This window comes from Cylas formicarius, unplaced genomic scaffold (assembly GCF_029955315.1).
Source record: "Cylas formicarius isolate icCylForm1 unplaced genomic scaffold, icCylForm1.1 PGA_scaffold_8__14_contigs__length_24414737, whole genome shotgun sequence".
NCBI lineage: Eukaryota > Metazoa > Arthropoda > Insecta > Coleoptera > Brentidae > Cylas > Cylas formicarius.
Genome location: NW_026844361.1, coordinates 23,389,094 through 23,411,539, shown reverse-complemented (window position 1 = coordinate 23,411,539; position 22,446 = coordinate 23,389,094). Strand labels below are relative to the sequence as shown.

Sequence of the window (22,446 nt, the reverse complement as noted above, 5' to 3'; positions counted from 1 at the left end):
CGCAATTTACGTAATAATGTTGCGTAATATTTACCTTTGACAGTGGTATTAATTTCTTTAAAATCTATCAAAAGAATTCCTTCACAATCCCAAAAGATCGTGACCATCACCTTTTTTCTTGATTGGTAGACTGGTAGATTTCTGTTCCGACGCACAAAGTTCCAAAAAAGACCGCGCACACTCGACACGGCGTTGTTTTTGAATAGTCGAAACTAACCTTATGCATACCTAAATGATCATGCAGGATTAGCAGTTTCTGAGATTTCCTTGACCTTTAAACTCAATATCACCTTTTCCACAATCGCAACATATCTTCCGTTATCACCTCCACTGGTCGACCAGTTCTTGAATCATCTTCAAGGGACTCCTGCCCCATTCGAAAACGTTTTGCCCATTCTTTCACTACAGAATACGAAGGAGGACACACCATCCAGCCTTTCTTTAATAATTTTGGGCGCTAACCCTTCTTTTGTCAAAAACTACTCAATTTGCGTTATTTGCGACATTTTTTCGGACACGTCTTGTTTAAAATGCTGTCAATAAAAATCTGTTTGACGCAAGACTTCAATTTTTTTTTCGCAGCCTACTAAGATATATATTTAAAAGGAGACAAAGATTTATCGTGATCTATGTCAGGCCGGGAAATTTTGGCGCTAACCTCATATAACCGATACCATCAAACATACTCGAAGTATGTCTCAACCACCAGTTCAAAAAATTAAAGAGTAATCTCTAGCCTTGCATTTACCGTCCAAAAACACAAGCAAATTCTTCATTATTTACTTCTTCATTATTTACTACTCGTCTCCTAAACAAAATTTACCTCACGAATTCCATATTGGCTGCATCGGATGGCGAATATCGACACCTCATCGACCCGGTATCGACATTTAAGAGAAAACGTTCCCATACGGTACGTACAAAGTTTCAATTCGCCATTAAAACCGAACTCGGACAATAAAACGCGATTAAAAATGTCCGCGAAATTTACGATTTAGCAAATTTTTGCAGCCGCGTTGCCACGGGAGTGAGAGAGGAGTTTTTTTTTCCAGAAGACCTCGTAAACCAGAACCGTAAAACTTGACGTTTATATACGCGCGTACAGCGCACGTTTTCTGTATCTATCTATCTATATATCATATAAAAATGTAGTTTATCGTAGCTTTTATTGGCCTTTTCTTTGTAACGCGTATTAAATTTGCCCGGTTCGTTCTCCCACAGTTGCGGCTACTAATTATCGAGTGGTTGGATTTACTTAATCGCAATAAAAATGTTCCGCCCGCAATTCAGTTGCCAAATCGATTTTTTTACCTCCTTCGTTGATTTTGGGCGGCTTAGTTGCAGTAACGAGTTTTTTGTTTAGGCGAGTTTTGAATTGAATTGCATTTTGTAGCCTTCTTCTTCTTCTTCCAGTGCGGTATCCACTAACGGATGTTTTCGATAACATTTTCCGTTGCTTCTGTATCCCTTGCGCTGTGTATTGATGACTGTACATCGTGTAGCCCTGTCCACTGTCTGATATTTCGTAGCCAATACATCGGACTCCTCTCCGACCTTCGATCTTGCCTTCGATTAGCAGATGCAAGAATTTTTTTCTTTTTTTTACTCTTTTTAATTAATTCAAACAGTTCACGTTGTTTGTTGACCGGACTTCATTGTTTGTTACGGCCTCCAATTTATTGCCTTTAGTGTCCAACCTGTTAAAACGTAAAGAAGCAAATACGACCTTATATTTCTTTGTCTGGTATCCATGCTTCTCAAAGCCAGATGCCCAGGTACTTAAACTTATCTACTCTTTCTAGGGGCTTTGCGTTAAATGTTATGGCGGGGTTTTCAAACATATTTAGGTTTCTTTGTTTTTTTCTTGTATTGATATTCAGGCCCACTGCTATCTTTTTGATTAGTTGTTGTAGACCGTGTATGTTATCGGCAATTAACACCGTATCGTTAGCACAGCGGACATTGTTGATCCACACTCCATTAATTTTGACTCTCATCTCCGCATCGTCCAAAAACTAACCAAAGCCGCCTAAAAAATTGCTTACGAAGTTGAACAGGAGCGGAGATAGCACACATCCCTATCCCTGTATGGGATTGGATATTATTGCCTAATCTGATGTCTTTCTGGTCCATATTAAGCCTATTGGGGACCTGCTGCAGTGTTTTACGCTATCAAATGCCGTCTCGTAATCTGTGAAACATAGACACATATCTTTTCCCTGCTCATAGCAGTTTTATACAATTAGAGCACAATCACCACTTGGTGTAGTGATCTGTCTCATAAATAGTGTTAAATATTTTGTGTAACGCTGTGATGCCTCCTTCATCTAGGAGCTTAAGTACTTCTCAAGGGACTTCGTCTGGACCAGCAGCTTTGTTACTTTTTGAGTTACATATGGCACCTTCAATCTCGTCATTAGTGATCGATGGGGCGGTTAGAGTTATTGGTAGCAGTTGCAGGTCTGTGGTCGTCGAAGAGGTGTTCAATATACTTTTCCCCAACAATGTTCTTTACTTTGTTGTTGAGTATTATCTGATTGTCATTACGTTCTGTTATAATTGATTTCGTATTCCTAAATATGCCAGCAGTCAGTGCCAATTAAAAGCATCGTGTTGATTTTGCAGCTATTCTATTTCTGAGCATTCACGTCTATGATCTTTGAATATCATTGTACTTGTTGCTGTCTGTTTTGTGGTCGAAAATTATTTTTGATTTTAAGATACCGAAGCGGCTTTGCACCAGTCGTTGCAAAAAAACTCATCGCATCATTATTACAATATTTCGAACGGGAACGCAGGAATAATCACCAACGACTTGTAAACTCATCGCCAATCGCCATCGCTGATCGCCAACATCCGGAACGGATAGGCACTTGGAGAAAAAAATATCATAAAAAAGATGAAACTTACATAATTCACATGCCATGCCAAGGTCTGAATAGTTTTATTTTGAATCTTTTAGGCAATATCGATTTTAATTTAGTCCTTCATTTCACGTATACCCCTTTTTATCTGAACAAGTACGTGTACACGTAAATGAGATATTTTTAAATTTAATTTCGCTAACTCATTTTCAGGTAAGAAAACTCAAAATTTAGATTTGTATTACTGACTGGGATGCGTACAAGACAGAGTTTTTGAGTTTCGAATGACGATGTGCATTATGCTCACTTTTGCTGTATAACGTTTTGTTAATTAAAAAATTGAGTTTTATAGCGTGCGGTTAACTCAGATAAGTTTGTTTTTTCGAATATCGTGTTACTTTGGTATTAGGTAAAAATGATTCCTACTATTCAGTGTTGGGTGTTTTGATTACTGCTATTTCGGTTTTCGTCGAAATTGCAAAGCGATATTAACGTTATACGGAAGAGCCCGAGACGAGGAAAACGATTAAAATTCATCGTTAATAGTGCGGTTTCCAAACGGACGCAAAAAAAATGGCGAAAAAAAACACGTTGGCGTTCGACCGGTACCGGGAAAAACGCGTTTTACGTAAATACATCAATTTTGATAATTGGGAACGATGAATCTTCGGCGGAAACGAATTGGAAACGATCGTGCAGGGAACGTCCGCGTCGCCTCGTGCGTGACGTATATGCAACACTCCACGCGCTGCGTCAACCCCTCTTGTCTACTCTACTACTCTAATGTCCACTGGAATAGCAGACGATATTTGAAATGCACAAGTTTTTTCCAATTTTGATAGTAAAAGTGAAGGACTGCCCATTGATACCATTAATAAAACACATTTTATACACATCTGATTTTTTTCTTTTGTAGATATGAAAAAATTGTAGGTTTATAATATAGCAAAAATATCGAACAACCTAACCTAAAGTATCTTTAAAATAGAGTAAGATCTATATCTTGAACTAAACTCTTAAAGAATAACTAATATTGTCATTGCCATTCTTTGAGGAAAGTAGCTTTTTTCAGCCAAGCAGCTATTGAATTCTCTCATTCTTTTGATGTTTGTGGTGTCTTTGCCTTCTTATTCGCATCTGAAAATATTTTAGTTTTAAGAATGACAGGTTTTATTTATATATATAAACAAATATATTATTTTTACCTTTTTGTAATTTTTTCACTTAGATGAATCCGTTTTTTCTGTGGTATTTTTATTAAAATAGCGTTTTTTGTCCCGTTCGTGTCCAAAAATAATAAAAACAAGTTGATTTTAACACCAAAAATTAAAAAAAACTAAGTATTTTCCTTCTCAGTTGTTCATAGGTTTCTATTCTAATGTTCCCATAATGGCGCAAGGCCACCTATTTAGAAGGGTATCTGTGGTATATCGTGTACAGTAAATCCATACCCCTTCTTAGCACTACCCAACATTCAAATGTAACGAACTCTCCAGGCAAACCACTTGGTTACTTCTAGTTCCGAATTAATTTGCTTCGCCAAAACATCTAGACATCCAAATGGCGCTTGCGCGGATCCTCAGCGCCGAGATTCCGAGGGTGTACGTTGAACTTGGGTGTACATAGACGCCTGTAAATTGGCGACGAATATTTCGGACGAAATCTCGTTGCCCCAATAAAAATGTCGCATCGCGTGCCCGATTTTACGTAAACACACTCGTCAATTAACGTCTAATTGTAATTTAATACTGTCCCGGGTGCCCGACGTCTTATTGCTACAAATTGTTGTCCTAAATATTCACGATGCGTAATCAGTGGCGGCGGGTTACGTCGCAACTCTACGGCGTTTTCCACGTCGAAATTGTCTGTAAAGGAAACTGTTAATGGCGGCCGTCTGTTTTTTTTTTATTTATTTTGCGTACGCTCGGGTTTCGTCTCCGCCGCCGCCGCCTAGGACCGTAATCACAACAAATTGGATTCAATAAAATCAAGCCCATTGTGGCGGATCGCAGTTATCCGCCGTCTCACGTCAATTGAGCGCCAATTTAACCAATTTAAGGACGGGACTTTTTAACTATTCATAAAATTTCGTGCGTCTACAACGGGACAGGCAACCACTGTTACGTTTACGCTAGGAATTAAATCATACGTAACGAACCATTTGCGTTAAAAATAACATAAAATATTTGTGATCAAGCGACGATAAGAAAAAAGCCGAGTTTTCCCGGGCTAGTCGCGTGTCATTTGTTTTCTCTCCGGCTACCGCCGCGCCGCCTCGAAATAAATCTCGACCGAAACCGCGAAACGATTTGCACATTCGAGAATTTATAACCGTACGAGATGTCGCTGTCTTTATAGTCTGATTAATTGCAGGCGCGTTAGCTTAGATAAAATTAAATAACGTATTGTGTCTGGCCTATACGTTTGTTTTACTTGCCAAGTTTCGATTCCCTATCGAAACTCCGCGCTCACAGCGCCACCTATTAGCGGTCGCGTCAAACAACCGGCATCGAAAGTTATAAATTAATCCGTCGGGCGGCGCCAGAACAACAACGTCCGAATTGTAAACAAATCGTAATAATTAGTTCAGGGTCGCGCGAACGGGGGTGCGAAACTTAAACGACTGCGTGACGAGTGAATGCGGGTTAAATTGCCGGCACTGAAACCGGTCCACGTAATTGGCAGCGTCGCGTGTCGCGTTTGTAAAACAAATCTCTAAGTAATTGTTTATCGATCGTGTCCGAGCGCGGTCTCGCACGCGCTCGTATTTTAATTAGACGTTTGTCGCGTTTTTACGCGATGACATGCCGGAGGTGGCGTTTCCGGCCGAACGGCCGCCATTAGGTCCGTGGTTGGCGAGGTTTGTCACTAAATTGAGAATTGAGAATAAAAACAGAGCTGAGCTAAAAAAAGGCTACTATTTTGTCGAGGGATCCCAGTAATGACGTAATGAATTGAAAAAGATGAGTGGGTTCCACTCTCTGTGTGCGCTTTGAGCTCACGTAGAATGGTGCAAAAACGGCCGAGTCAGTTTAATAAAGGAAAAATGAAAACGGCCCTTTAGAAATCACAAACAGAGGAGACTTAATAGAACATAATTATACAAACCAGGCACCTTTTTGCTGTATAGAATGATCTTCGATTGCTACAAAAAAACCCTGCAATGTCTACTTTCAAACACACAGTTAGTAAAACTGAATTTGACGTTTATCTTAGATGCGGAAATTTTAACTGTGATCACCAATTGAGATACAGAAAATTATACGAAATTAAGGTGACTTTTGTGATTGGTCGGGCTACGTAAATTCGATCTTCGATTTTTTTTTGTTATGGATGGTATGGTTATGGCATTCCCTAACATATTTCAGCCAGTTTCAACACTTAAAATTTTTTTTGAGCAAAAAATGGTATAAGCTGTTCCAAGAAGTGAAACAAGTGGTCTTGGAAAATCGTCGAATCACTATCAGAGAAGTGTCTGAAGACATCAGCATCTCTATTCACTCATGCCATGCATTTTTTCCCGAAGTTTTGGCCATGAAACGCGCAGCAGTCAAATTTGTTCCGAAACTGCTTGATCTATAATGACCCCGATATGCTCAAAAAGGTGATAACTAGTCACGCATCATGGTTATGACGTCGAAACAGAGGCCCAGTCGTCCCAATGGAAGAACTCAGAATCGCCAAGACCGAAAAAAGCACCTCAAGATCGATCAAATGTCAAGGTTTTGCTTATCGTGGCGTAGTACATCAAGAGTTCTTACCACAAGAAAACGTCTGGAAAACAATTCATGGATTTTACAAGGCCATTTTTGGAAAAAAAAACAAAGCACATTTAATCGAATTTTTTTTCGGTCGATTTGCAGGTGTGCCGCCGTTTGTTATTGTTTTGTTTATCGATATTACGAAAATATTGTGATATCCGTACGAATGTCAGCAATTTCCAATATGGTTCAATCGTAATCTGTATCGAATATCGGCAATATTGTGACAAAAATCCGGCCAGCCGTGAAGCTCGTCGATCCGTTTTTAAAAGCCCGAAATTAGTAATTCCCTTCGAGGATTAACAACGGACGTTCTCTAACCCTTCACCCCATTTTAAACCGGGCACGATATGGGGGCACCAGCATTTTTAGAATTATAGCTCTCGGGTATTAAATAAAGTAGTTTTTTTAAAAACGGCATCCGGCCAGCTCGTTCACGATTGCGCTAAGAAAGAACGCATCCGAGTGCACAACTGGACGGCAAAGTAGTCGCCGAGAGGACCAGTCGTGTCGTCGGCGTCAATGTTTGGGAGCTCGACGACGGCCTCGATTGGGCGACAGCGAAAATCCTCGTATTCCGATTTTAAAAAAGGGTTAAAAGATAAATAAGAGCCGTTTTTGTGCGCCCGAGGTTTCTTTTTATAAAGATTCGGTAATTTTAGACCCTATTATTTTGAGTCCGGCTGGTATAATTGTGTTACGTGCTTGCACGTGTGCAAATTTCGTTGTGCGAGGGAAGACGGAAGTTTTTTTTTTATGTACGCTTCGATTTAAATCCACTGGGAGTTTTTGATTGCTAAGGGAGATCTCGGACGTCTATGGACGTATCGCTGAGCTTATTAGTTCGCCAATCTTTGTGATTGGAACAGTAGCGTGGAACAATACTGCGATGAAATTGACAAAATAAAATAATACAACCAAAACTATTTGAATGAAAAATTATGCTTTTATTATAAAATTAATATAAGTAAATATTTTTAATTAATTTTTAATTAAATAAGTAACGCCTACATAGAGAAAAAGGTCAATAAATAAATACATTGCGTATACGTTTCATACCTATTCCCTTTCGTTCCCTGTCCTAAATATTTCAGTTTTATTTGAAAAAAATATATATTTTTTTATTCACCGGGTCACTACGAGCTTTAATACACAAATCAATTAAAAGTTTGGGAACTCAAGATCCACCATATCTACTTAAAACTAACCTCTCTCACTCGGTCGAGAACTGAAAACTGCAAAAATATTCAATATATTTCGCAACCACTTTAGAACTCGTTCATCCTGGGCAAAAACATTGGTGGCCGATTTTAACGTAAGCACGACGGGACTTGGTTTGCTCATTATCTGCGATTAACACCTAAAAGTGCATAATATGATGTTTATAATTCCCCGAAAACGCAATCTTTTTCATATACACAAAACAACGTATTCATTCTATATACGAACGATTCGGTTATAATAATATGGAATAGCTTTTTTTAGAATTTTTAAGCGGTCCGTTTTACCTCTGGTATTACGCAAAGTACAAATAACATCGTCCAAGGGTGTGTATTATTTTTATCATGATTGAGGATAATGTGCGCTTTTGAGAAATATATTGACATTTGAAGAAAAAAAAAAACGATTTTGAAAAATACTACTGTCCTTCGAGACTAAGTGGCTAAAAACAGGGGCCTCTGAGTTCGTTTATGGGCTGCGAAAAGCCTTACCAAATTTGGAATGCACATTTTGTTGCATCAGGGTTGTTCGGTGGTCTGTGGTGTTCTTATTCCATGGTCTTGAGAGGTTAAATAAAGGACTTGTAGTGGCGTTCTCTTTTATTATAAAAAGCCTCCAACACGGCACATTTTTCAAATTTATTTACACTAAAGAAGTACACAGCGGAAAAAATATTCGTTCTTCTGCACACGCATATTTCTCGTTTGGCTTCCCCGCACAGCTGATCAAATGCGGCAGCGCCTAATTAACCAAAACTAACGCGATGCCACGTTGCCAAACCGGCCAATTTATCGCGGATCGCTTAATCAAATCCGTCCTCTTTTGCAGCCATGATGCAACAGTCGATGTCTACCCACCATCTACAACAAGCTAGAGATCCGGCGACTTCGTCGGCCAACATGGCGCTGGCCAAGACGTCGCAGATGGATTACTCGAAGTACGTGAAAAAGTTCACGTCGAGCGTAGACTGCGGTAGCGCGTACTGCAAAGACCTTAATTACCGCGAGCACTTCCATTGTCTCGACTGCAATTCTCGCGTGTTCATCAAAAAGGAAGAGATGATCCGTCACTTTAAGTGGCATAAGAAACGTGACGAGTCGTTGCAGCACGGCTTCATGCGCTACAGTCCTTTGGACGATTGCGGCGACAGGTTCGCCAACTGCACGCACAACAAGAAACAAACTCACTACCACTGCATACAGGAAAACTGCGATAAGGTGTACATATCGACTTCGGACGTTCAGATGCACTCCAACTACCACCGTAAGGACAGCGCGATCATGCAGGAGGGATTCCAGAGGTAAGGGAACTTGGGGTTTTCTAGAGCTCTTCATTGGCCAAACAATATGGCTATTTTGCTCCTAATTACCTGTCCAACATCTTCTACCATAATACTGACATACAACTGTCCTACAAGCGTTCAAATTCGAGCACTGAGGCACTCAGCTGCTTTGTGGATACAAAAATATAAAGACTTCGTGACTTCAGAAATGACCTTCAAGTTTCGAAATACCCAGTTGCTGATGTTGCTAACAGTTAAGCTGAATTATTATATCCTACATATAAAAAAGCTTCTGGAATAGACGTCAATCCTTTGCGTACACGTGTGATGCCGTAAATGTGCTTAAATCTGAACGAATCCAGGGTGAATGGGAACTCGAAAACATTTTCTATATAATTAAATGCAAATCACCAATCTCTCTTGCAAATATGCACCCATGACACACAAGCAGAGCTTCTGTCATCTGTAAGAATAAATTTAAGTCGGCATAGTTGACGCTCGTCAGTGCGGACGCGTCTTCTAAAAGTCAAACTATAAGACTGATAGAGTTAATGCGCACGGCAGACCTATCTTCTACGCCCTATGTTCACGCCAGACTGATGGTTCCAACAAGTTCATAAATACCAAGATGCTAATCTGTCTTAAGTACACTTGCGACTCCCGAAGCGTCTTTTGAAAGACTGGACAATTTTATCTTCACTGGAGCCTGTCGTCTTTAAATTGCTTTCGGTCCAAATATTCCAAACACAGATTCCGCCACCCATAAAAACTTCTCTAACCTCCACCCTCAGGTACCGCGCCACCGAAGAGTGCGGCGCCAGCTACTGCGCCTTCTTCGGCCAACGGACCACTCACTTCCACTGCAGACGGTCCGGTTGCAGGTACACGTTCAAAAACAAATCAGATATGGGTGAGTCTTCGCGTCGCCGCGTCCCCCGTACAATCCCTTACACGCGCAATTATCATCTGCAGAGAAACACAAAACGTACCACATCAAAGACGAGCAACTATCCCGTGACGGTTTCAAAAAGTTCATGAAAAACGAAACCTGCCCGTTCGATAACTGCCGCTTCTCCAAGGTGTGCAACCACATTCACTGCATCAGACCCCAGTGCTCGTACGTGTTGCACAGTTCGGGACAGTTGTTCTCGCATAAACGGAAACACGAACGCAAAGATAGCGAGCTGGCGTACCGCAAGTACAAGCTCGCTCAGAGCATGATGAGGACTTTGTCCGACGGCAGCCTCGCCACCCAGCTGCCTCCCTACAGAGATTACGAAGCTCAAATCGACCTGGCCAACTTTTACAACAGCCAGCAGCAGGGCGGAGGGGGGATATCGAACGCTTCAAACACCGAGAGTCTCAGCGACCGCAACTCCCCTCTCAGCTACAACGAAGAGTCGGAAGCGATGGACCTCAGCGCAAGCGAAACGTCCAACTTCGCCACCGCTCAAGAGGAAATCGAGGACACGTGGAAAAAATTCTGTCACGTCGTGCGCGAAGGCAGATGCAAGGAATCTTGCGAGTACAGCTACCAGGATCATTTTCATTGCGCGGCCCGCAATTGCAGGGTAGCGTTCGCCACGCGGGACGGCGCCAGGGAGCACTCCCGCAACCACGAGCAGCAGGAAACGATCACCGATAATTTTTTCCACACGGTGGACGAGACGGACCCCTGCGACGAGAGCTGCGCTTACCAGAACAAGGAGAAACACTATCACTGCAACCTGGACAACTGCCGCGAGGTGATCCCGGCGTCGGACAAACCGTTCAGGCGTCTCGAGCATTACAAGATGCATCAGTACAGTCAGAAATTGAGCCTGACCAAAGACCCGTTGACGTCCACGCATTTGGCAACTTCCATCGACGGGATGTTTTGCAGGAAACGGGGCAGACCGCCAAAGAATCGCGTCATCGAGGTGTGGAACGACTATAATCCCGCGATGGGGTCGCAGAGCCTGATGGACAGCCCGCAGGCGATCTTCACGAGCTTCAAACTGCCCAAACCTTCGACGACGCCTTCGGGACCGGCGGAGGACGATGACGACGAGGAAGAAGAGGAAGTTGGTTCGAAGCAGCAGGGTTTCGACTGCTACGGGGAGAACACCAAGTGTCCGGACAACTTGTGCCGGTACTTGGGGACGAGCCATTATCATTGCAATCGGTGCAGGTGCCTTTTCGTTACCGACAAGGAAGAGTACCTCGCCCTCCACGCCAAAGATTTCCACGAGAATGTCGATATCCTCGACGGCTTCGAGTTTTACGACCGAAACGTCGATTGCCGTCTCCCGGGGTGCGCGTCCAACAAGATAAACCGGCACTTTCACTGCACGAGGTGCCGTTACAGCTTCGTGCAGTACTCGCAGATGGCGTCGCACAACCAGAAACATATAGACGACGCGGCAGCGGCACCACTCGGTTATCAGGCTATTATCAGGGTGAAGAGCGAGGACGTGCTGGTCGACAAGGACGAGGGAAACAGGCAGGCGGACCCGGCGGCCAAGGTTTCCGGTAAGTATTGGGAGTTAGAGCCGAGGGTGAGGGTTTTAGCGTGAGGCGCGCTTATATTCAGGGTGTTGTGGACGTGAACACGGATATTTGAATGGTGGTCGGTCATAGCAGAATAGGTAGGCAGCAAAATACGACGTCATTCTGCAACAGATTGTGTATACACTTGTATATGCAGGGTATATTGTATAACCACATCCGAGGTTTAACCTTTATTTATATATATATATATATATATATATATATATATATATATATATATATATATATATATATATATATATATATATATATATATATATATATATATATATATATATATATATATATATATATATATATATATATATATATATATATATATATATATATATATATATATATATATATATATATATATATATATATATATATATATATATATTTTTTTTTTTTTTTTTTTTTTTTCACGTATTTATTCACAGATGGAAAATGAGATGACACTATATTCCGGGATATCGGTTCGCTTGTTGAACTCCGACTGGAATCCTGCAGACGTTTCGCCAAAATCTCACTTCGAACAGATATATATATATATATATATATATATATATATATATATATATATATATATATATATATATATATATATATATATATATATATATATATATATATATATATATATATATATATATATATATATATATATATATATATATATATAATATATACAGTGGGGTTCCTACAGCTTCTGCCGCATTTCACATTTCTTCCGCCATTTTTTTATCTTTATTCCTCCACTCATCTTCTTTAATTGCTCTGTCCTTCATTATATTTCTTATACCATCGTTCCATGAGGTCATAGGTCTTCCTTTTTTCCTTCTGTTTTTGGGGGTATATTTTAGTGCTCTTTTTGGCCATCTCTCATCGTTCATTCTCTGTACGTGCCATACCATATAAGTTGTCTAGTTTCTATGCGGTCAGTGCTGGTATGTATTCTCACTGTTCTTCTTCGTATTTCTTCGTTCCTGACGTGTTCTACTCTCGACACTTGGCATGCTCTTCTCGAGAAATCCATTTCTACTGTGTCGATAACTTTCTTGTCGTTCTTCGTCATTTGCCAGTATTCTGCGCCGTACGTTAAGATGGGTTCCACAACTGCTTCGTATATTCTAATTTTCGTACCTATTTTAATACCGTTGGACCACAACAAGGAATTTATCGCTTGAGTTGCTCTTCTTCCCTGCTGAGCTCTATTTTGAATGTCTGTTTTTGAATCACCTTCGTCCGTCTTACGCTTCCCAAGTAGTTATAATTTGTAGCCCTTTTTATTTTACTAATATATAGTTCAGGATCTTCATCTTCGTGTTTTCCCCCTACTTTCATATATCCCCCAGTCCAGTCCCCAATTCTCATTGTTGAGTCCGGTTGTCATTAATACTTCAAACATTTTCTTTAAGGGTACCGTGTCATATGCTTTTTCAAGACTTTTTCAAAAACTAAATGGGTAGTTAAGTTGTGGGCTCTACGTTTTTCCATTACTTGTCGCAAGACAAATATATTATCTATACAGGATCTTCCCGTTCGAAAACCGCTTTATTATTCTATTTCTATAATATAATATTTATATTTATAAATTCGTAATCCTAAAAAATCTAGAATTCGCCGCTACCAGTGCTTCGATTTTTTTAAATTGTGAATAAGCTATACGAAATTCCGTTTACAGGCTAACTTAAGCCGTTTGGGATAGCACATCAGTGAATGAGGTTGCCGAAACCTTTAAAACGCCCTGTATATAGCGCGCCGGCGCTTCCTTGAGCGTCCCGTCTTGTGTGTCGCCGTGTATATATATATATATATATATATATATATATATATATATATATATATATATATATATATATATATATATATACATAATATATAGGACAATTGTCATTTGTATTTTTAGTGGTGAGGGCTTCTGGGACATTTTACCCTATATCGACGATACCGACCGAACAGACGTGTTCTAGGCGTACGCCCGATCAAAAAATTCATGTCATTACGACAGGTACGGAACAGTACTAACCACGCTACCGCCCCCCAAAAAATAACCTCGGAGAAAGCTTTTTCGCCAATTTAAAAAAATAATAAGCCCCGTCCCGCAAAATCAACCCAAGCACGGGTCCGAATGTTTAACCAACTCACCCCTCCACCCCATTTTTTAGCAGATATCCCTCGCTAACTCGGACACGCTGTATATGTATATTTGGGCCGCCCAAAAGTTCCGCAATAAAATTAAGCAACCTTTGAATTTTTGCTAGCTAACAGCTAATTTAGCTCACAATCTAACGCGATTCATTTCTTTTGCCATTCTCATTACCTCAAATTAAAAAAAAAACAACGAATGATAGATAACGACTAAAGTCAATAAAACGTAATTTGTTATGTTAAAATGGGGAGTACATCTTATTCCGGACGTTTGGGAAGCGTTGTACATTTTCTTAGCACATTTTAACAACGCATGGTGCAATCTCTTCGTTTTCCGCAGCGAAAACCCCTCCAATAGATCAACCACAACATTCGCAACTTACAGATCAGCCCTCAACCTCAATCCCAGACCAGTCTGCGGCAGCTTCGACTACCTTATACGGGCCGGAGCTGAGCTGCAGGCGCCCCTTCTGCAAGCTGAAACGGAAACCGCACTACCACTGCAACGCGTGCAACCAGGCGTTTTCTGAACTTGACAAACTGCTGCCACACGTGGCGAGACACAGTTCGGGGGCCCTGCACCCAGTGCCCGGCGTCGAAGACAACAACAACGCGGGCGAAGAACCTCCCGAACCGCCCGAACCTGGCCAACAGCAAAAAATCAGTGTAGCGCCGTTGCACAACCTGCAAAATCCACTGCAGACCGACAAATCGCCCAAGGAGCAGCAGCAGGAGACTTATTTCACGCCCACTTTTGACGCGTACAACCATTTCGGCAATTTCCCGTCGAATTTCGCGACGCAGATTGCACTCATGCAGCAACAGAACGCGTTCCTGCCTCAAGGCCTTTATCCGCAGAGTATACCGTCGCAGATTATGTTCCAACACGCGCAACTTATGCAGAGCCCTTTGCTGACTCACCAGAATCACGGCTTTCAGGTAATTGTAGTCTGTCTCTTCTTCATACCAAAAATCACAGTATACTGTGGTACTTACTGCTTGAACGATATTTGTATTGAACCGGTAATAAAAATTGGTTGGGGTTCGCGCTCTTCTTCTTTTCGATATTTTGAGTACCCTATCCCACGATTCTTCCTTTCACCGTAAAAAATGTTCTTCAGTCAGAAAATTTGACATCGCCTTTGGCGGCGATGGCGGCAAACTTGAACAAACGATCGCTCAGCCCGCACGAGATGAGCCCGGAGGCGAAAAAAGCGCGAATTCAGAATTCCATGAGGATCCTGAAAGACGAGCCCGTGCCAGCCGGATACCTGAGGTTTAGGTTCAACGAGGTACGCACAGGCATAGTTCGTGTGCGAATATTGTGTAAACCGTGAGTTTTTAGGATTGCAAGTATCAGCATTGTGGCTACCGAGAGCATCAGACGCATTTTCACTGTCAAAGGCCCGATTGCGGGTACAGTTTTTGCGACAAGACGCGTTTCGTGCAACATACAGCACGCCACGAACGCCTGGATACACTCATGGGTGGTGATTTTCAACAATATAGGGCCAACGTCGCCTGTGGGAGGCAAGACTGCGCCTATACCGCGAATTTAGGTATGTATCGTTACAATTTAATCATAAATCAAATCTACTTCTATTCAGCATGCGTTTTGCAAATTGACGGAGCGGTTCGCTAATTTGATGGAAACGTCTATTTGTAGATTTAGAACCCACATGAACTCTGAATAATTTTACACACACTCTAAGTATAAATCGTTAACATCGACTGTGACGTCACAATGCACTGTTGTCGTACAAGAAGTAATAAAACGTATAACCTATTACTTATATAAAATAACATTTTTCAAAGAAACTTTCACAGGCAGGTAATACTTTTTATAAAACTTCTGGGCTCCTCCTTTTAGTTCGAGTCAACAAAAGCCGACGCAGGAGGAATCCCGAAGTTTTATAAAAAGTATAAAATACCATACCATTTCCTCAAAACTCCATCTTACGAAAATTACAATTTTCTTTTTAAATAATAACATATTATTGGAATAAAGTGGTAATACTACCTAATTCCCACTTCAATTATCGCCTTTTTAAATTTTTCTTTTACAAAAAAGCACCTGGGAGTCCAAAAATTTAAATAAAACATAATTTTTCTTATAAAACACTTCTCTGAAAATCGCGACTGATCTCACAGGCGACAAACGTAATTTCTGCGGTTTCGGTTCCACGCCAATTTGATCTTGGTTAAGGAAATTCTCTTTCAGGTTCCACACAAAACAAAGCGTCTCACTTTCACTGTTTAAAGTGCGAGTTCGTATGCACCGACACGAACAAGGTGGTCGCACACAGGCGACAACACCAGAAACTAGACAGCATTCAAGCGGCGGGGTTTGAAAAGTTCACGCCGAGTCAGATGTGTCGCGTGCAAAACTGCCAACACGGCGGTAAACAGACGCACTACCACTGCCTGTCGTGTCAATACGCGGTTCTGGGCCTCGCGCAGATGTCCGCGCACAAGTACAGGCACATGGACGGCTGAAACGTCACGCTCAAATTCGTAATTCTAGACACTGTACATATATTTAAAGGGCAAGAGACACGATAGTGTACAAACTTCGACGGCGGAGAAGGTTTGACATATCATCCCGCTGCATGTAAATGTCTTGTAAATAGTAACTGCAAAGCACCGGTTTTTTAATGCAAAATGATTACCTCACAAGTCACAAGTGGCCGTTTTGACAGTTGATGTGTCGCGCGCGTCGTCACGGAACGATGAATTCGCGAACCGGACCACCGGGCTGACTGCGAGCGAACGGTCACGGACCATAGCCGCGCGTTAACTGTCGTTGTGATACGAAATCGAAAAAATCAAGAGGGACAGTTTCTTTGGTATAGCTTTTGGCGTAGACGAGTAGCCTATTTGATTTCGGGTAGAGTTCGATAGAGAAATAGCGAGGCCTTTTTTCTACAAGTAGATCCGTGCCTTAGGACAAAAAAGACATATAAATCCGTGCCTTTTTTTCGAGTACCCTTTGATTTCCTTCCCTTTAGAGGCGTTATAGGGACAAGCGGCCACAAACGGTCGGAACGCGGCGAGACTAAGCAATTCGCGTTCCATCATCGCCGTTTTTGGTCGAAACCAATTGTAGCATATATCATTCCACTACAATGTTGTACCGCATGTGCCATATAATACGAAACGAATATATTGAAATTATTAGAATTTTTAAAGCAGTAGCGTTTGCATAGATTTTACAACATATACAAATCGCATATACATATATTTATCGAAGAAACGTGTCATATCTTAACCTATAAATAATACTGTCATTATTTATTTCCCCCTCCCCCGTTTGTCGCGGCTTCTTTTTCGACATTTATACGTTTTCTTGCAAGTGTGAATCGTTCGCCATACAATTACAAGGTAGGAGGTCGTGGGAGACAGGCGCTTGTCTTCTTCTATTGTTTTATAGTTCGTAGCTAGTCTTTTGTTTGTCTTTTTTTGTTTTGTTTATACATTATGTGCCAGGCAGTCTGATTTTTAAGAGCTAACAAAGTTGGCGGTCTTTATTATAGTAAGTTTTTGGAACAAACCTGTGCTTTATTTTTGGTACCTTCAAACAAAACAATAAACTGAACTTTCGTATGAATAATCATGTAGGTATGATTTTAAGCATGAATAATTACAGAAACGTTTTTCAGTGTATCTATTATACTTAAGTTTATTTAATAATATTAATGAGTTTAGAATTCGTATGGATGGATCATTTCTATGTAAGATTGTATTTAGGTTATTTTACTGTGATTATGTTTTTTTTAACTATCAGTATTTAATAAAAAATACTATTTATAATGACAAAAATTCGTTTCATTTTCCTTACCGTATGAAGTAACGCAGACTACTCGCGTAATAATCTTTATATAGAGTGCCCACTAATTGATTCGAATTTCGCAGTACCATAAGTTTTCTTTGCCCCTACCAAAAGTATAATATTTAATACCGGTCATTGCACCTCAATCGGGAACACTTTCCGTAGTTATTTCGTTGTATCTGGTGAATGTTTCTATGAGTACCATCAAAAGTGAGCATTTATGTTTCATAGTTGACTTGCCACACTATAGTGAAAATTAATAATAATTTAGTTGTTTTTTTTTTGGTATTAGTCCATAGTTCGAGTTGATTGTAGTATGTGTCGGCTCGTGACCGAAATTAAAATTTCCTCGACTGATACACGGCGAGTGTTCTTGGTTAATTTTCCTAACGTTAAAAAGTTAAGAAGAAAGTTATTACGTGACAGAATGCAAAAACGATATTGCTTAGTAGTCTGTGATTCCGCGGTCTACTCACCTGATCGGACGGGTGCTTCCCCGTCGCCAAAACTTACGAGAATTGCTGCTTTGTTAAAGTATTGTGAGTCCGTTACTCACGTTGCCATGTTCGTATTCGATCGTATTGTGAAACTGATCAACTGGAACGGGGCGATATTGTACACGTCCGATATATCGGACGAAGAGTCCGATTCTGAATACTTGGCGGACCTCAACGAAAGTCCTAAATCAGACGCTGACAAATCGATGAACGCGACAGACGCCGCTGTCCGGACGACAACTATGCCGAGTCCCCAACACTTGTTTGATGATTTAGCACGGTTAACGCGTATCGAAGCCTCGCTCCGTCCCCACGAAACCGTATCGTTGGTTTTTCTGCTTTACGAGGGTGACATGAGGCAACTCGCATTACAAGAACTTCAAATCATGGTGTTGTCAGGCGGATCGCGCGATTTGCTGTACAACTGGGCGAGGCATCGTGATTCTGCGGGTGACGGCAAGTGGCAATTGAAAATCGTTGAGGCGTTGTGCATTGTTCAAAATTACAAGGTCTTGCGCGAACTTGGCTACGCGAAACAAGACGCGAAGGCCCGATTCTGTCCCGATGTCGAAAGCGTTAGTGAAGTTATAAGCAAAGACCGCAAGATGCTGTACAGGCTGGCGGAAAAGTTAACTAATCGTCAAACGGAAGAATTTTTATGTCGAATGAAGAAAGTGTTCCACGAAATTGGCTGGAGTTTTACTCAAATGCCATCAGGTTTTTTAGAATTATATTTTCTTGACTGGGAAAGTCGAGTGAAGGACTTTTACGGTAGTATTAGGAAAGTTTTGAAGGCGATGGACCTCGAAAGAGTAGCAGATTGCGTACCGAGGGTTAGAAGTATTAGGGCGGTATCCACGTTTATGGACAACAGTGCAAGAGGGCAAGGGGGTCATCTATCCACCGAACCGTCATCTTTATTGTCGCATACACCCCCCGTTAGGGAAGATGATTGCTACAGGATAAATCCAGACAATCCGGGCGTCGTTCTCATAATAAACCAAGAGGATTTCTACACGGAACCAGACCCACAATACGCGCACTTGTTGTACCCGGAAAATGTCCGGTATAAACTCGACACGAGGTTAGGAACGGAGAAGGACAAGGATAGGCTTCAGAGAGTATTTGAGCGGTTCAGGTTTGATGTGCAGGTCGAAACAAACCTGCCCCATTACGAAATAGCCAAAGTGATCGCGGATACAGTGGAACGCGTGAGAAACGAGTCAAGTTTGTTTGTGTGTGTGTTGTCGCACGGTGGTGAAGGAGTGGTTTATGGTTCAAACAGTTGCGCAGTCAAAGTGAAACAAATCGAAAGTCTTATGGTTAAAAAAAACAAAACCCACTTGCGTGGAAAACCCAAAGTTCTCATCCTGCAATCGTGCCAGGGCACTCAGTGCCAGAAGATTGATGAAGAGGACGAAGAGGAAGATGGGGGGCACGCGCAGGACGGTCCAAACGTGCCCTTGACTGCGGATATGTTGACGTTTTGGGCCACTGTGCCCGGTTACGCGGCCATTCGGAACGTCAACAAGGGCTCCTGGCTGGTACAGACACTGTGCGATGAGATGGAGGTTAACTGGGACAAGTATCATTTGCAGGACATTTGCACACGGGTTGTCGACAAAGTGACGCAGAGAAAGTGGAAGGAGTCGAAGGATTGCAGAGTGCAAACTAATATTATGACGCCCCTACTCGTGTCCACCTTCAGGAAGAAATTCTGTATGCCGTCACGCGGGATTTGATTGACCTACTGTGAAGACTTTACCCAGTAGAAATTTAATGACTGACCTATTGTTTTGGTTCATCCATTTAATAAATTATTAAGTTCCAGCGCGTATTTTTTTCATGATGGGGTTTTGCTCTGCAACTGCAACCTCAGTAATGTATAAGGAATAAGTGGTGAGTCTATTGGCAACGCTTCATGGTCTGTGCCAATTGTGATTAGGGATATTCCGATACTAGTAAATACGATTAGGTACTCGATACTTTTGATTCGATACCAAGTATTTATAGCATCGAATCAATCTTGGAATACTTACTCGGTATCGAAACAAAAGTACTTGGTATCAAATCGAATCAGCCTCACCATTATAAAAAAAAAAAAAACGATCGCATCAGACAAACATAATCTCTATCTGATCTGTGGTGACGCGTTGTCTTGCGCTAACCAAGCCGAACTCGTCCGACTTCACTCGACCGAGCCCGAGCCAAACGCGAGAAAGACGTCCGCCCTTCATTTTTTTTTCATTGTCAAACATACAAGAGATTGCTTACGAATAACTTTATTTATTGTAATCATCGGCTTATTATTCCAATGTTATCGTGGTGCTTTTCGTTTTATAGTACGTGCTTAACGGGACGCAAACGTTATAAGTTTTTTTTTCCTTCTTAATTTTGTTTTAATTTTTGTCTTTCAACGTTCGTTGTTAGTTTCCTTTCCTTAACATGCTGGTTGCAAAAAAACTATTTTTCGCTAATTACAAATTAAAATTTTGCTAATTAACAGTGAAATTTTCAGTATATTGTGTTGGATAAAATATCATGTTGTCCTGATGTTTACTTATATTTAAAATCAGTTACAATTGTTCATTATACATTGGATCTTTTCTCTACAATATTCAAAACTTTCAATTTTTTTGACTGCAAGTGAAGGTTTCCTATAAATACGTTTAAAAAAAAAATTAAGCAATATTAAGGTCATTCTAAACTTGGAACTTTACAATAGAGATAAGGAAAGAGTAACAGTCTGTATTCTACATTAAACAAAGATCAAAGGAGTTTCGTTTGTTTATTCAGAGTGTTTTTTGCAATCAATATTTTGAGGTACCTCCCCAGTGAAACACTCACTTTTTCGTCATATTTATTTTTAAACCTCAGAAATAAAAAAACATCTAGACAGATTCTTGCACCGGAGGTTCGTAACCTTCCGGTCTGTCCACCTTTGAACCTGCTTCACCCCCTCCTTCTCCGGCGCTACCCTTAGCGTCCCCGTGGAGTTCTAAAAGTTTCGACAGTTCGTAACGCGGCTTTTTCAGCACCTTTACTTTACGAATGTACACGTCGTGAAGGGGGTAAATACCCTGACAAGCCTTCTCAATGTCCTTTGCTATGCTGTCGGGAAGCAATTTATTCACAACCTCTTTGAGGTCGCTACCCTGAATGTTTCTGGTGATTATATCCACCATCTTTTTACGGATCGCCCTGATCTGCAAAACAGCAACAAACCTGCTCAAAAACACAATACATGACCAGTACCGATGGAATTGAAACTGTTCAAGCATTCAGAAGTGAAAATTTTAGGGAACAAGAAGTTATCTTCATGTATGTGTCGAAGCGAGCTGAGTGAGTCATCATTTTTCATTAAAAAAAAAAACACTTAAAAAAGCAGCAATAAGAACTAACCTGGGTATGCTGGGCATAACATGTTTTCCTCTGGGACAACTGGTCTTTTTGGGTGAAACCAATGCAGAACACCCTCAATAAATACCCGTCAGAGGTTTTGACGTCTGCCCAAGCTTCAATCAGCGACTGCCACTTCTTAACCATTGACCTAAGTTTGTCAGTAGTCAAGTCCATCCCATGGAAGTTGGTCAAAACATATCTACCTGGAATGGCCCCAAATCGCTAATTCCAAAAACAAATTACGACCGCTACTCGAATACCTTGAACGTCTTCCGCGATAAGTCGGAATTTTCTGTACGAACGTTCGGCATCGTTGTCGTTCTGTAAATCGGCCAAGCTCACTTCAAAGACACGACCTTTAAGACCCTCCGACGCGATTTTGGTACCCTGCGTGCGGTTTACGAGAGTTTTGCCCACTTGTCGCATGGCAAACATCGACGGGGCTTTCACATCGTACCAATCTTTCCTCGTAAATGGGTCTACGCTGCAAGGCAAAATTAAGTTGTTAAACAAAAAAAAAACGCCAGTTGCTCGCGGTTAATGACTCGAAAAGTTTCAGTAATTATGCAATAATAGGGAACAAGAAGTTATCTTCATGTATGTTTCAAAGCGAGCTGAGTGGTTCATCATCGTAAACATTTGGCAGCCACGACGAAAATAATCCGGTAAAGTCTCGGCAATCCCAACATTTTACATGGATTTATCAATTGACAATCGCGTTTCGTACACTACGTAATCTCGTGGTGACGGTATTTTCACTTACATCTTCTTTTTAACACCTTTTTTGCCGCCTTTCGACAGGCCTTTATTCTTCCCGACAGCCATGTTCACGAATTTAACGGGAAAAAGAAACTTATTCGATTTGACAAGTATGACATTTCGATGTTTTCATGGATAAAGAGTTGGT

The 22,446-nt window shown here is 41.1% G+C and overlaps 3 protein-coding genes and 1 long non-coding RNA gene across 7 annotated transcripts in view; 2 read left to right on the top strand and 2 right to left on the bottom strand.

Annotated features, from left to right (window-relative positions):
• LOC132705965 (zinc finger protein castor homolog 1-like) overlaps nucleotides 1–17,620 on the top strand; it is an 83,068-nt gene extending 65,448 nt beyond the window's left edge. The window contains exons 6-13 of one of the 4 annotated variants that reach the window (XM_060676961.1): nucleotides 8,675–9,146; nucleotides 9,920–10,038; nucleotides 10,101–11,639; nucleotides 13,570–13,671; nucleotides 14,197–14,750; nucleotides 14,933–15,103; nucleotides 15,157–15,370; nucleotides 16,033–17,620. In XM_060676961.1, coding sequence (XP_060532944.1) covers nucleotides 8,675–9,146; nucleotides 9,920–10,038; nucleotides 10,101–11,639; nucleotides 13,570–13,671; nucleotides 14,197–14,750; nucleotides 14,933–15,103; nucleotides 15,157–15,370; nucleotides 16,033–16,307 — 3,446 coding nt within the window. In that variant the 3' untranslated portion in view covers nucleotides 16,308–17,620. Of the gene's footprint in view, nucleotides 1–8,674; nucleotides 9,147–9,919; nucleotides 10,039–10,100; nucleotides 11,640–13,569; nucleotides 13,672–14,151; nucleotides 14,751–14,932; nucleotides 15,104–15,156; nucleotides 15,371–16,032 lie in introns of all 4 variants that reach the window. The other 3 variants (XM_060676960.1, XM_060676963.1, XM_060676962.1) reach the window with 3 other exon arrangements.
• LOC132705966 (uncharacterized) lies at nucleotides 3,792–4,792 on the bottom strand. Its single transcript, XR_009619539.1, has 2 exons — nucleotides 4,070–4,792; nucleotides 3,792–4,001 (listed from the first exon to the last, which is right to left on the bottom strand). It is a non-coding gene; the product is annotated as an uncharacterized LOC132705966 (long non-coding RNA).
• Nucleotides 17,621–18,107: 487 nt separating the features above from the next.
• LOC132705974 (caspase-8) lies at nucleotides 18,108–19,959 on the top strand. Its single transcript, XM_060676973.1, has one exon. The coding sequence runs from the start codon at nucleotides 18,203–18,205 to the stop codon at nucleotides 19,877–19,879; it is 1,677 nt and encodes a 558-aa protein (XP_060532956.1). The 5' UTR covers nucleotides 18,108–18,202; the 3' UTR covers nucleotides 19,880–19,959.
• A 1,025-nt stretch (nucleotides 19,960–20,984) lies between these two features.
• Nucleotides 20,985–22,424, bottom strand: LOC132705976 (small ribosomal subunit protein eS1). The gene is made up of 4 exons (XM_060676975.1): nucleotides 22,303–22,424; nucleotides 21,800–22,023; nucleotides 21,540–21,742; nucleotides 20,985–21,343 (listed from the first exon to the last, which is right to left on the bottom strand). The coding sequence occupies exons 1-4, from the start codon at nucleotides 22,362–22,364 to the stop codon at nucleotides 21,029–21,031; spliced, it is 804 nt and encodes a 267-aa protein (XP_060532958.1). The 5' UTR covers nucleotides 22,365–22,424; the 3' UTR covers nucleotides 20,985–21,028.
• Nucleotides 22,425–22,446: the final 22 nt, after the last annotated feature.

Coding starts and splice junctions, on each gene's coding strand:
- LOC132705974 (XM_060676973.1), top strand. CDS start 18,203: ATGTTCGTATTCGATCGTATTGTGAAACTGATCAACTGGAACGGGGCG.
- LOC132705976 (XM_060676975.1), bottom strand. CDS start 22,364: ATGGCTGTCGGGAAGAATAAAGGCCTGTCGAAAGGCGGCAAAAAAGGT. Junction 22,024..22,302: donor AAAGGTGTTAAAAAGAAGAT/GTAAGTGAAAAT, acceptor TTTGCCTTGCAG/CGTAGACCCATTTACGAGGA. Junction 21,743..21,799: donor TATCGCGGAAGACGTTCAAG/GTATTCGAGTAG, acceptor GGGCCATTCCAG/GTAGATATGTTTTGACCAAC.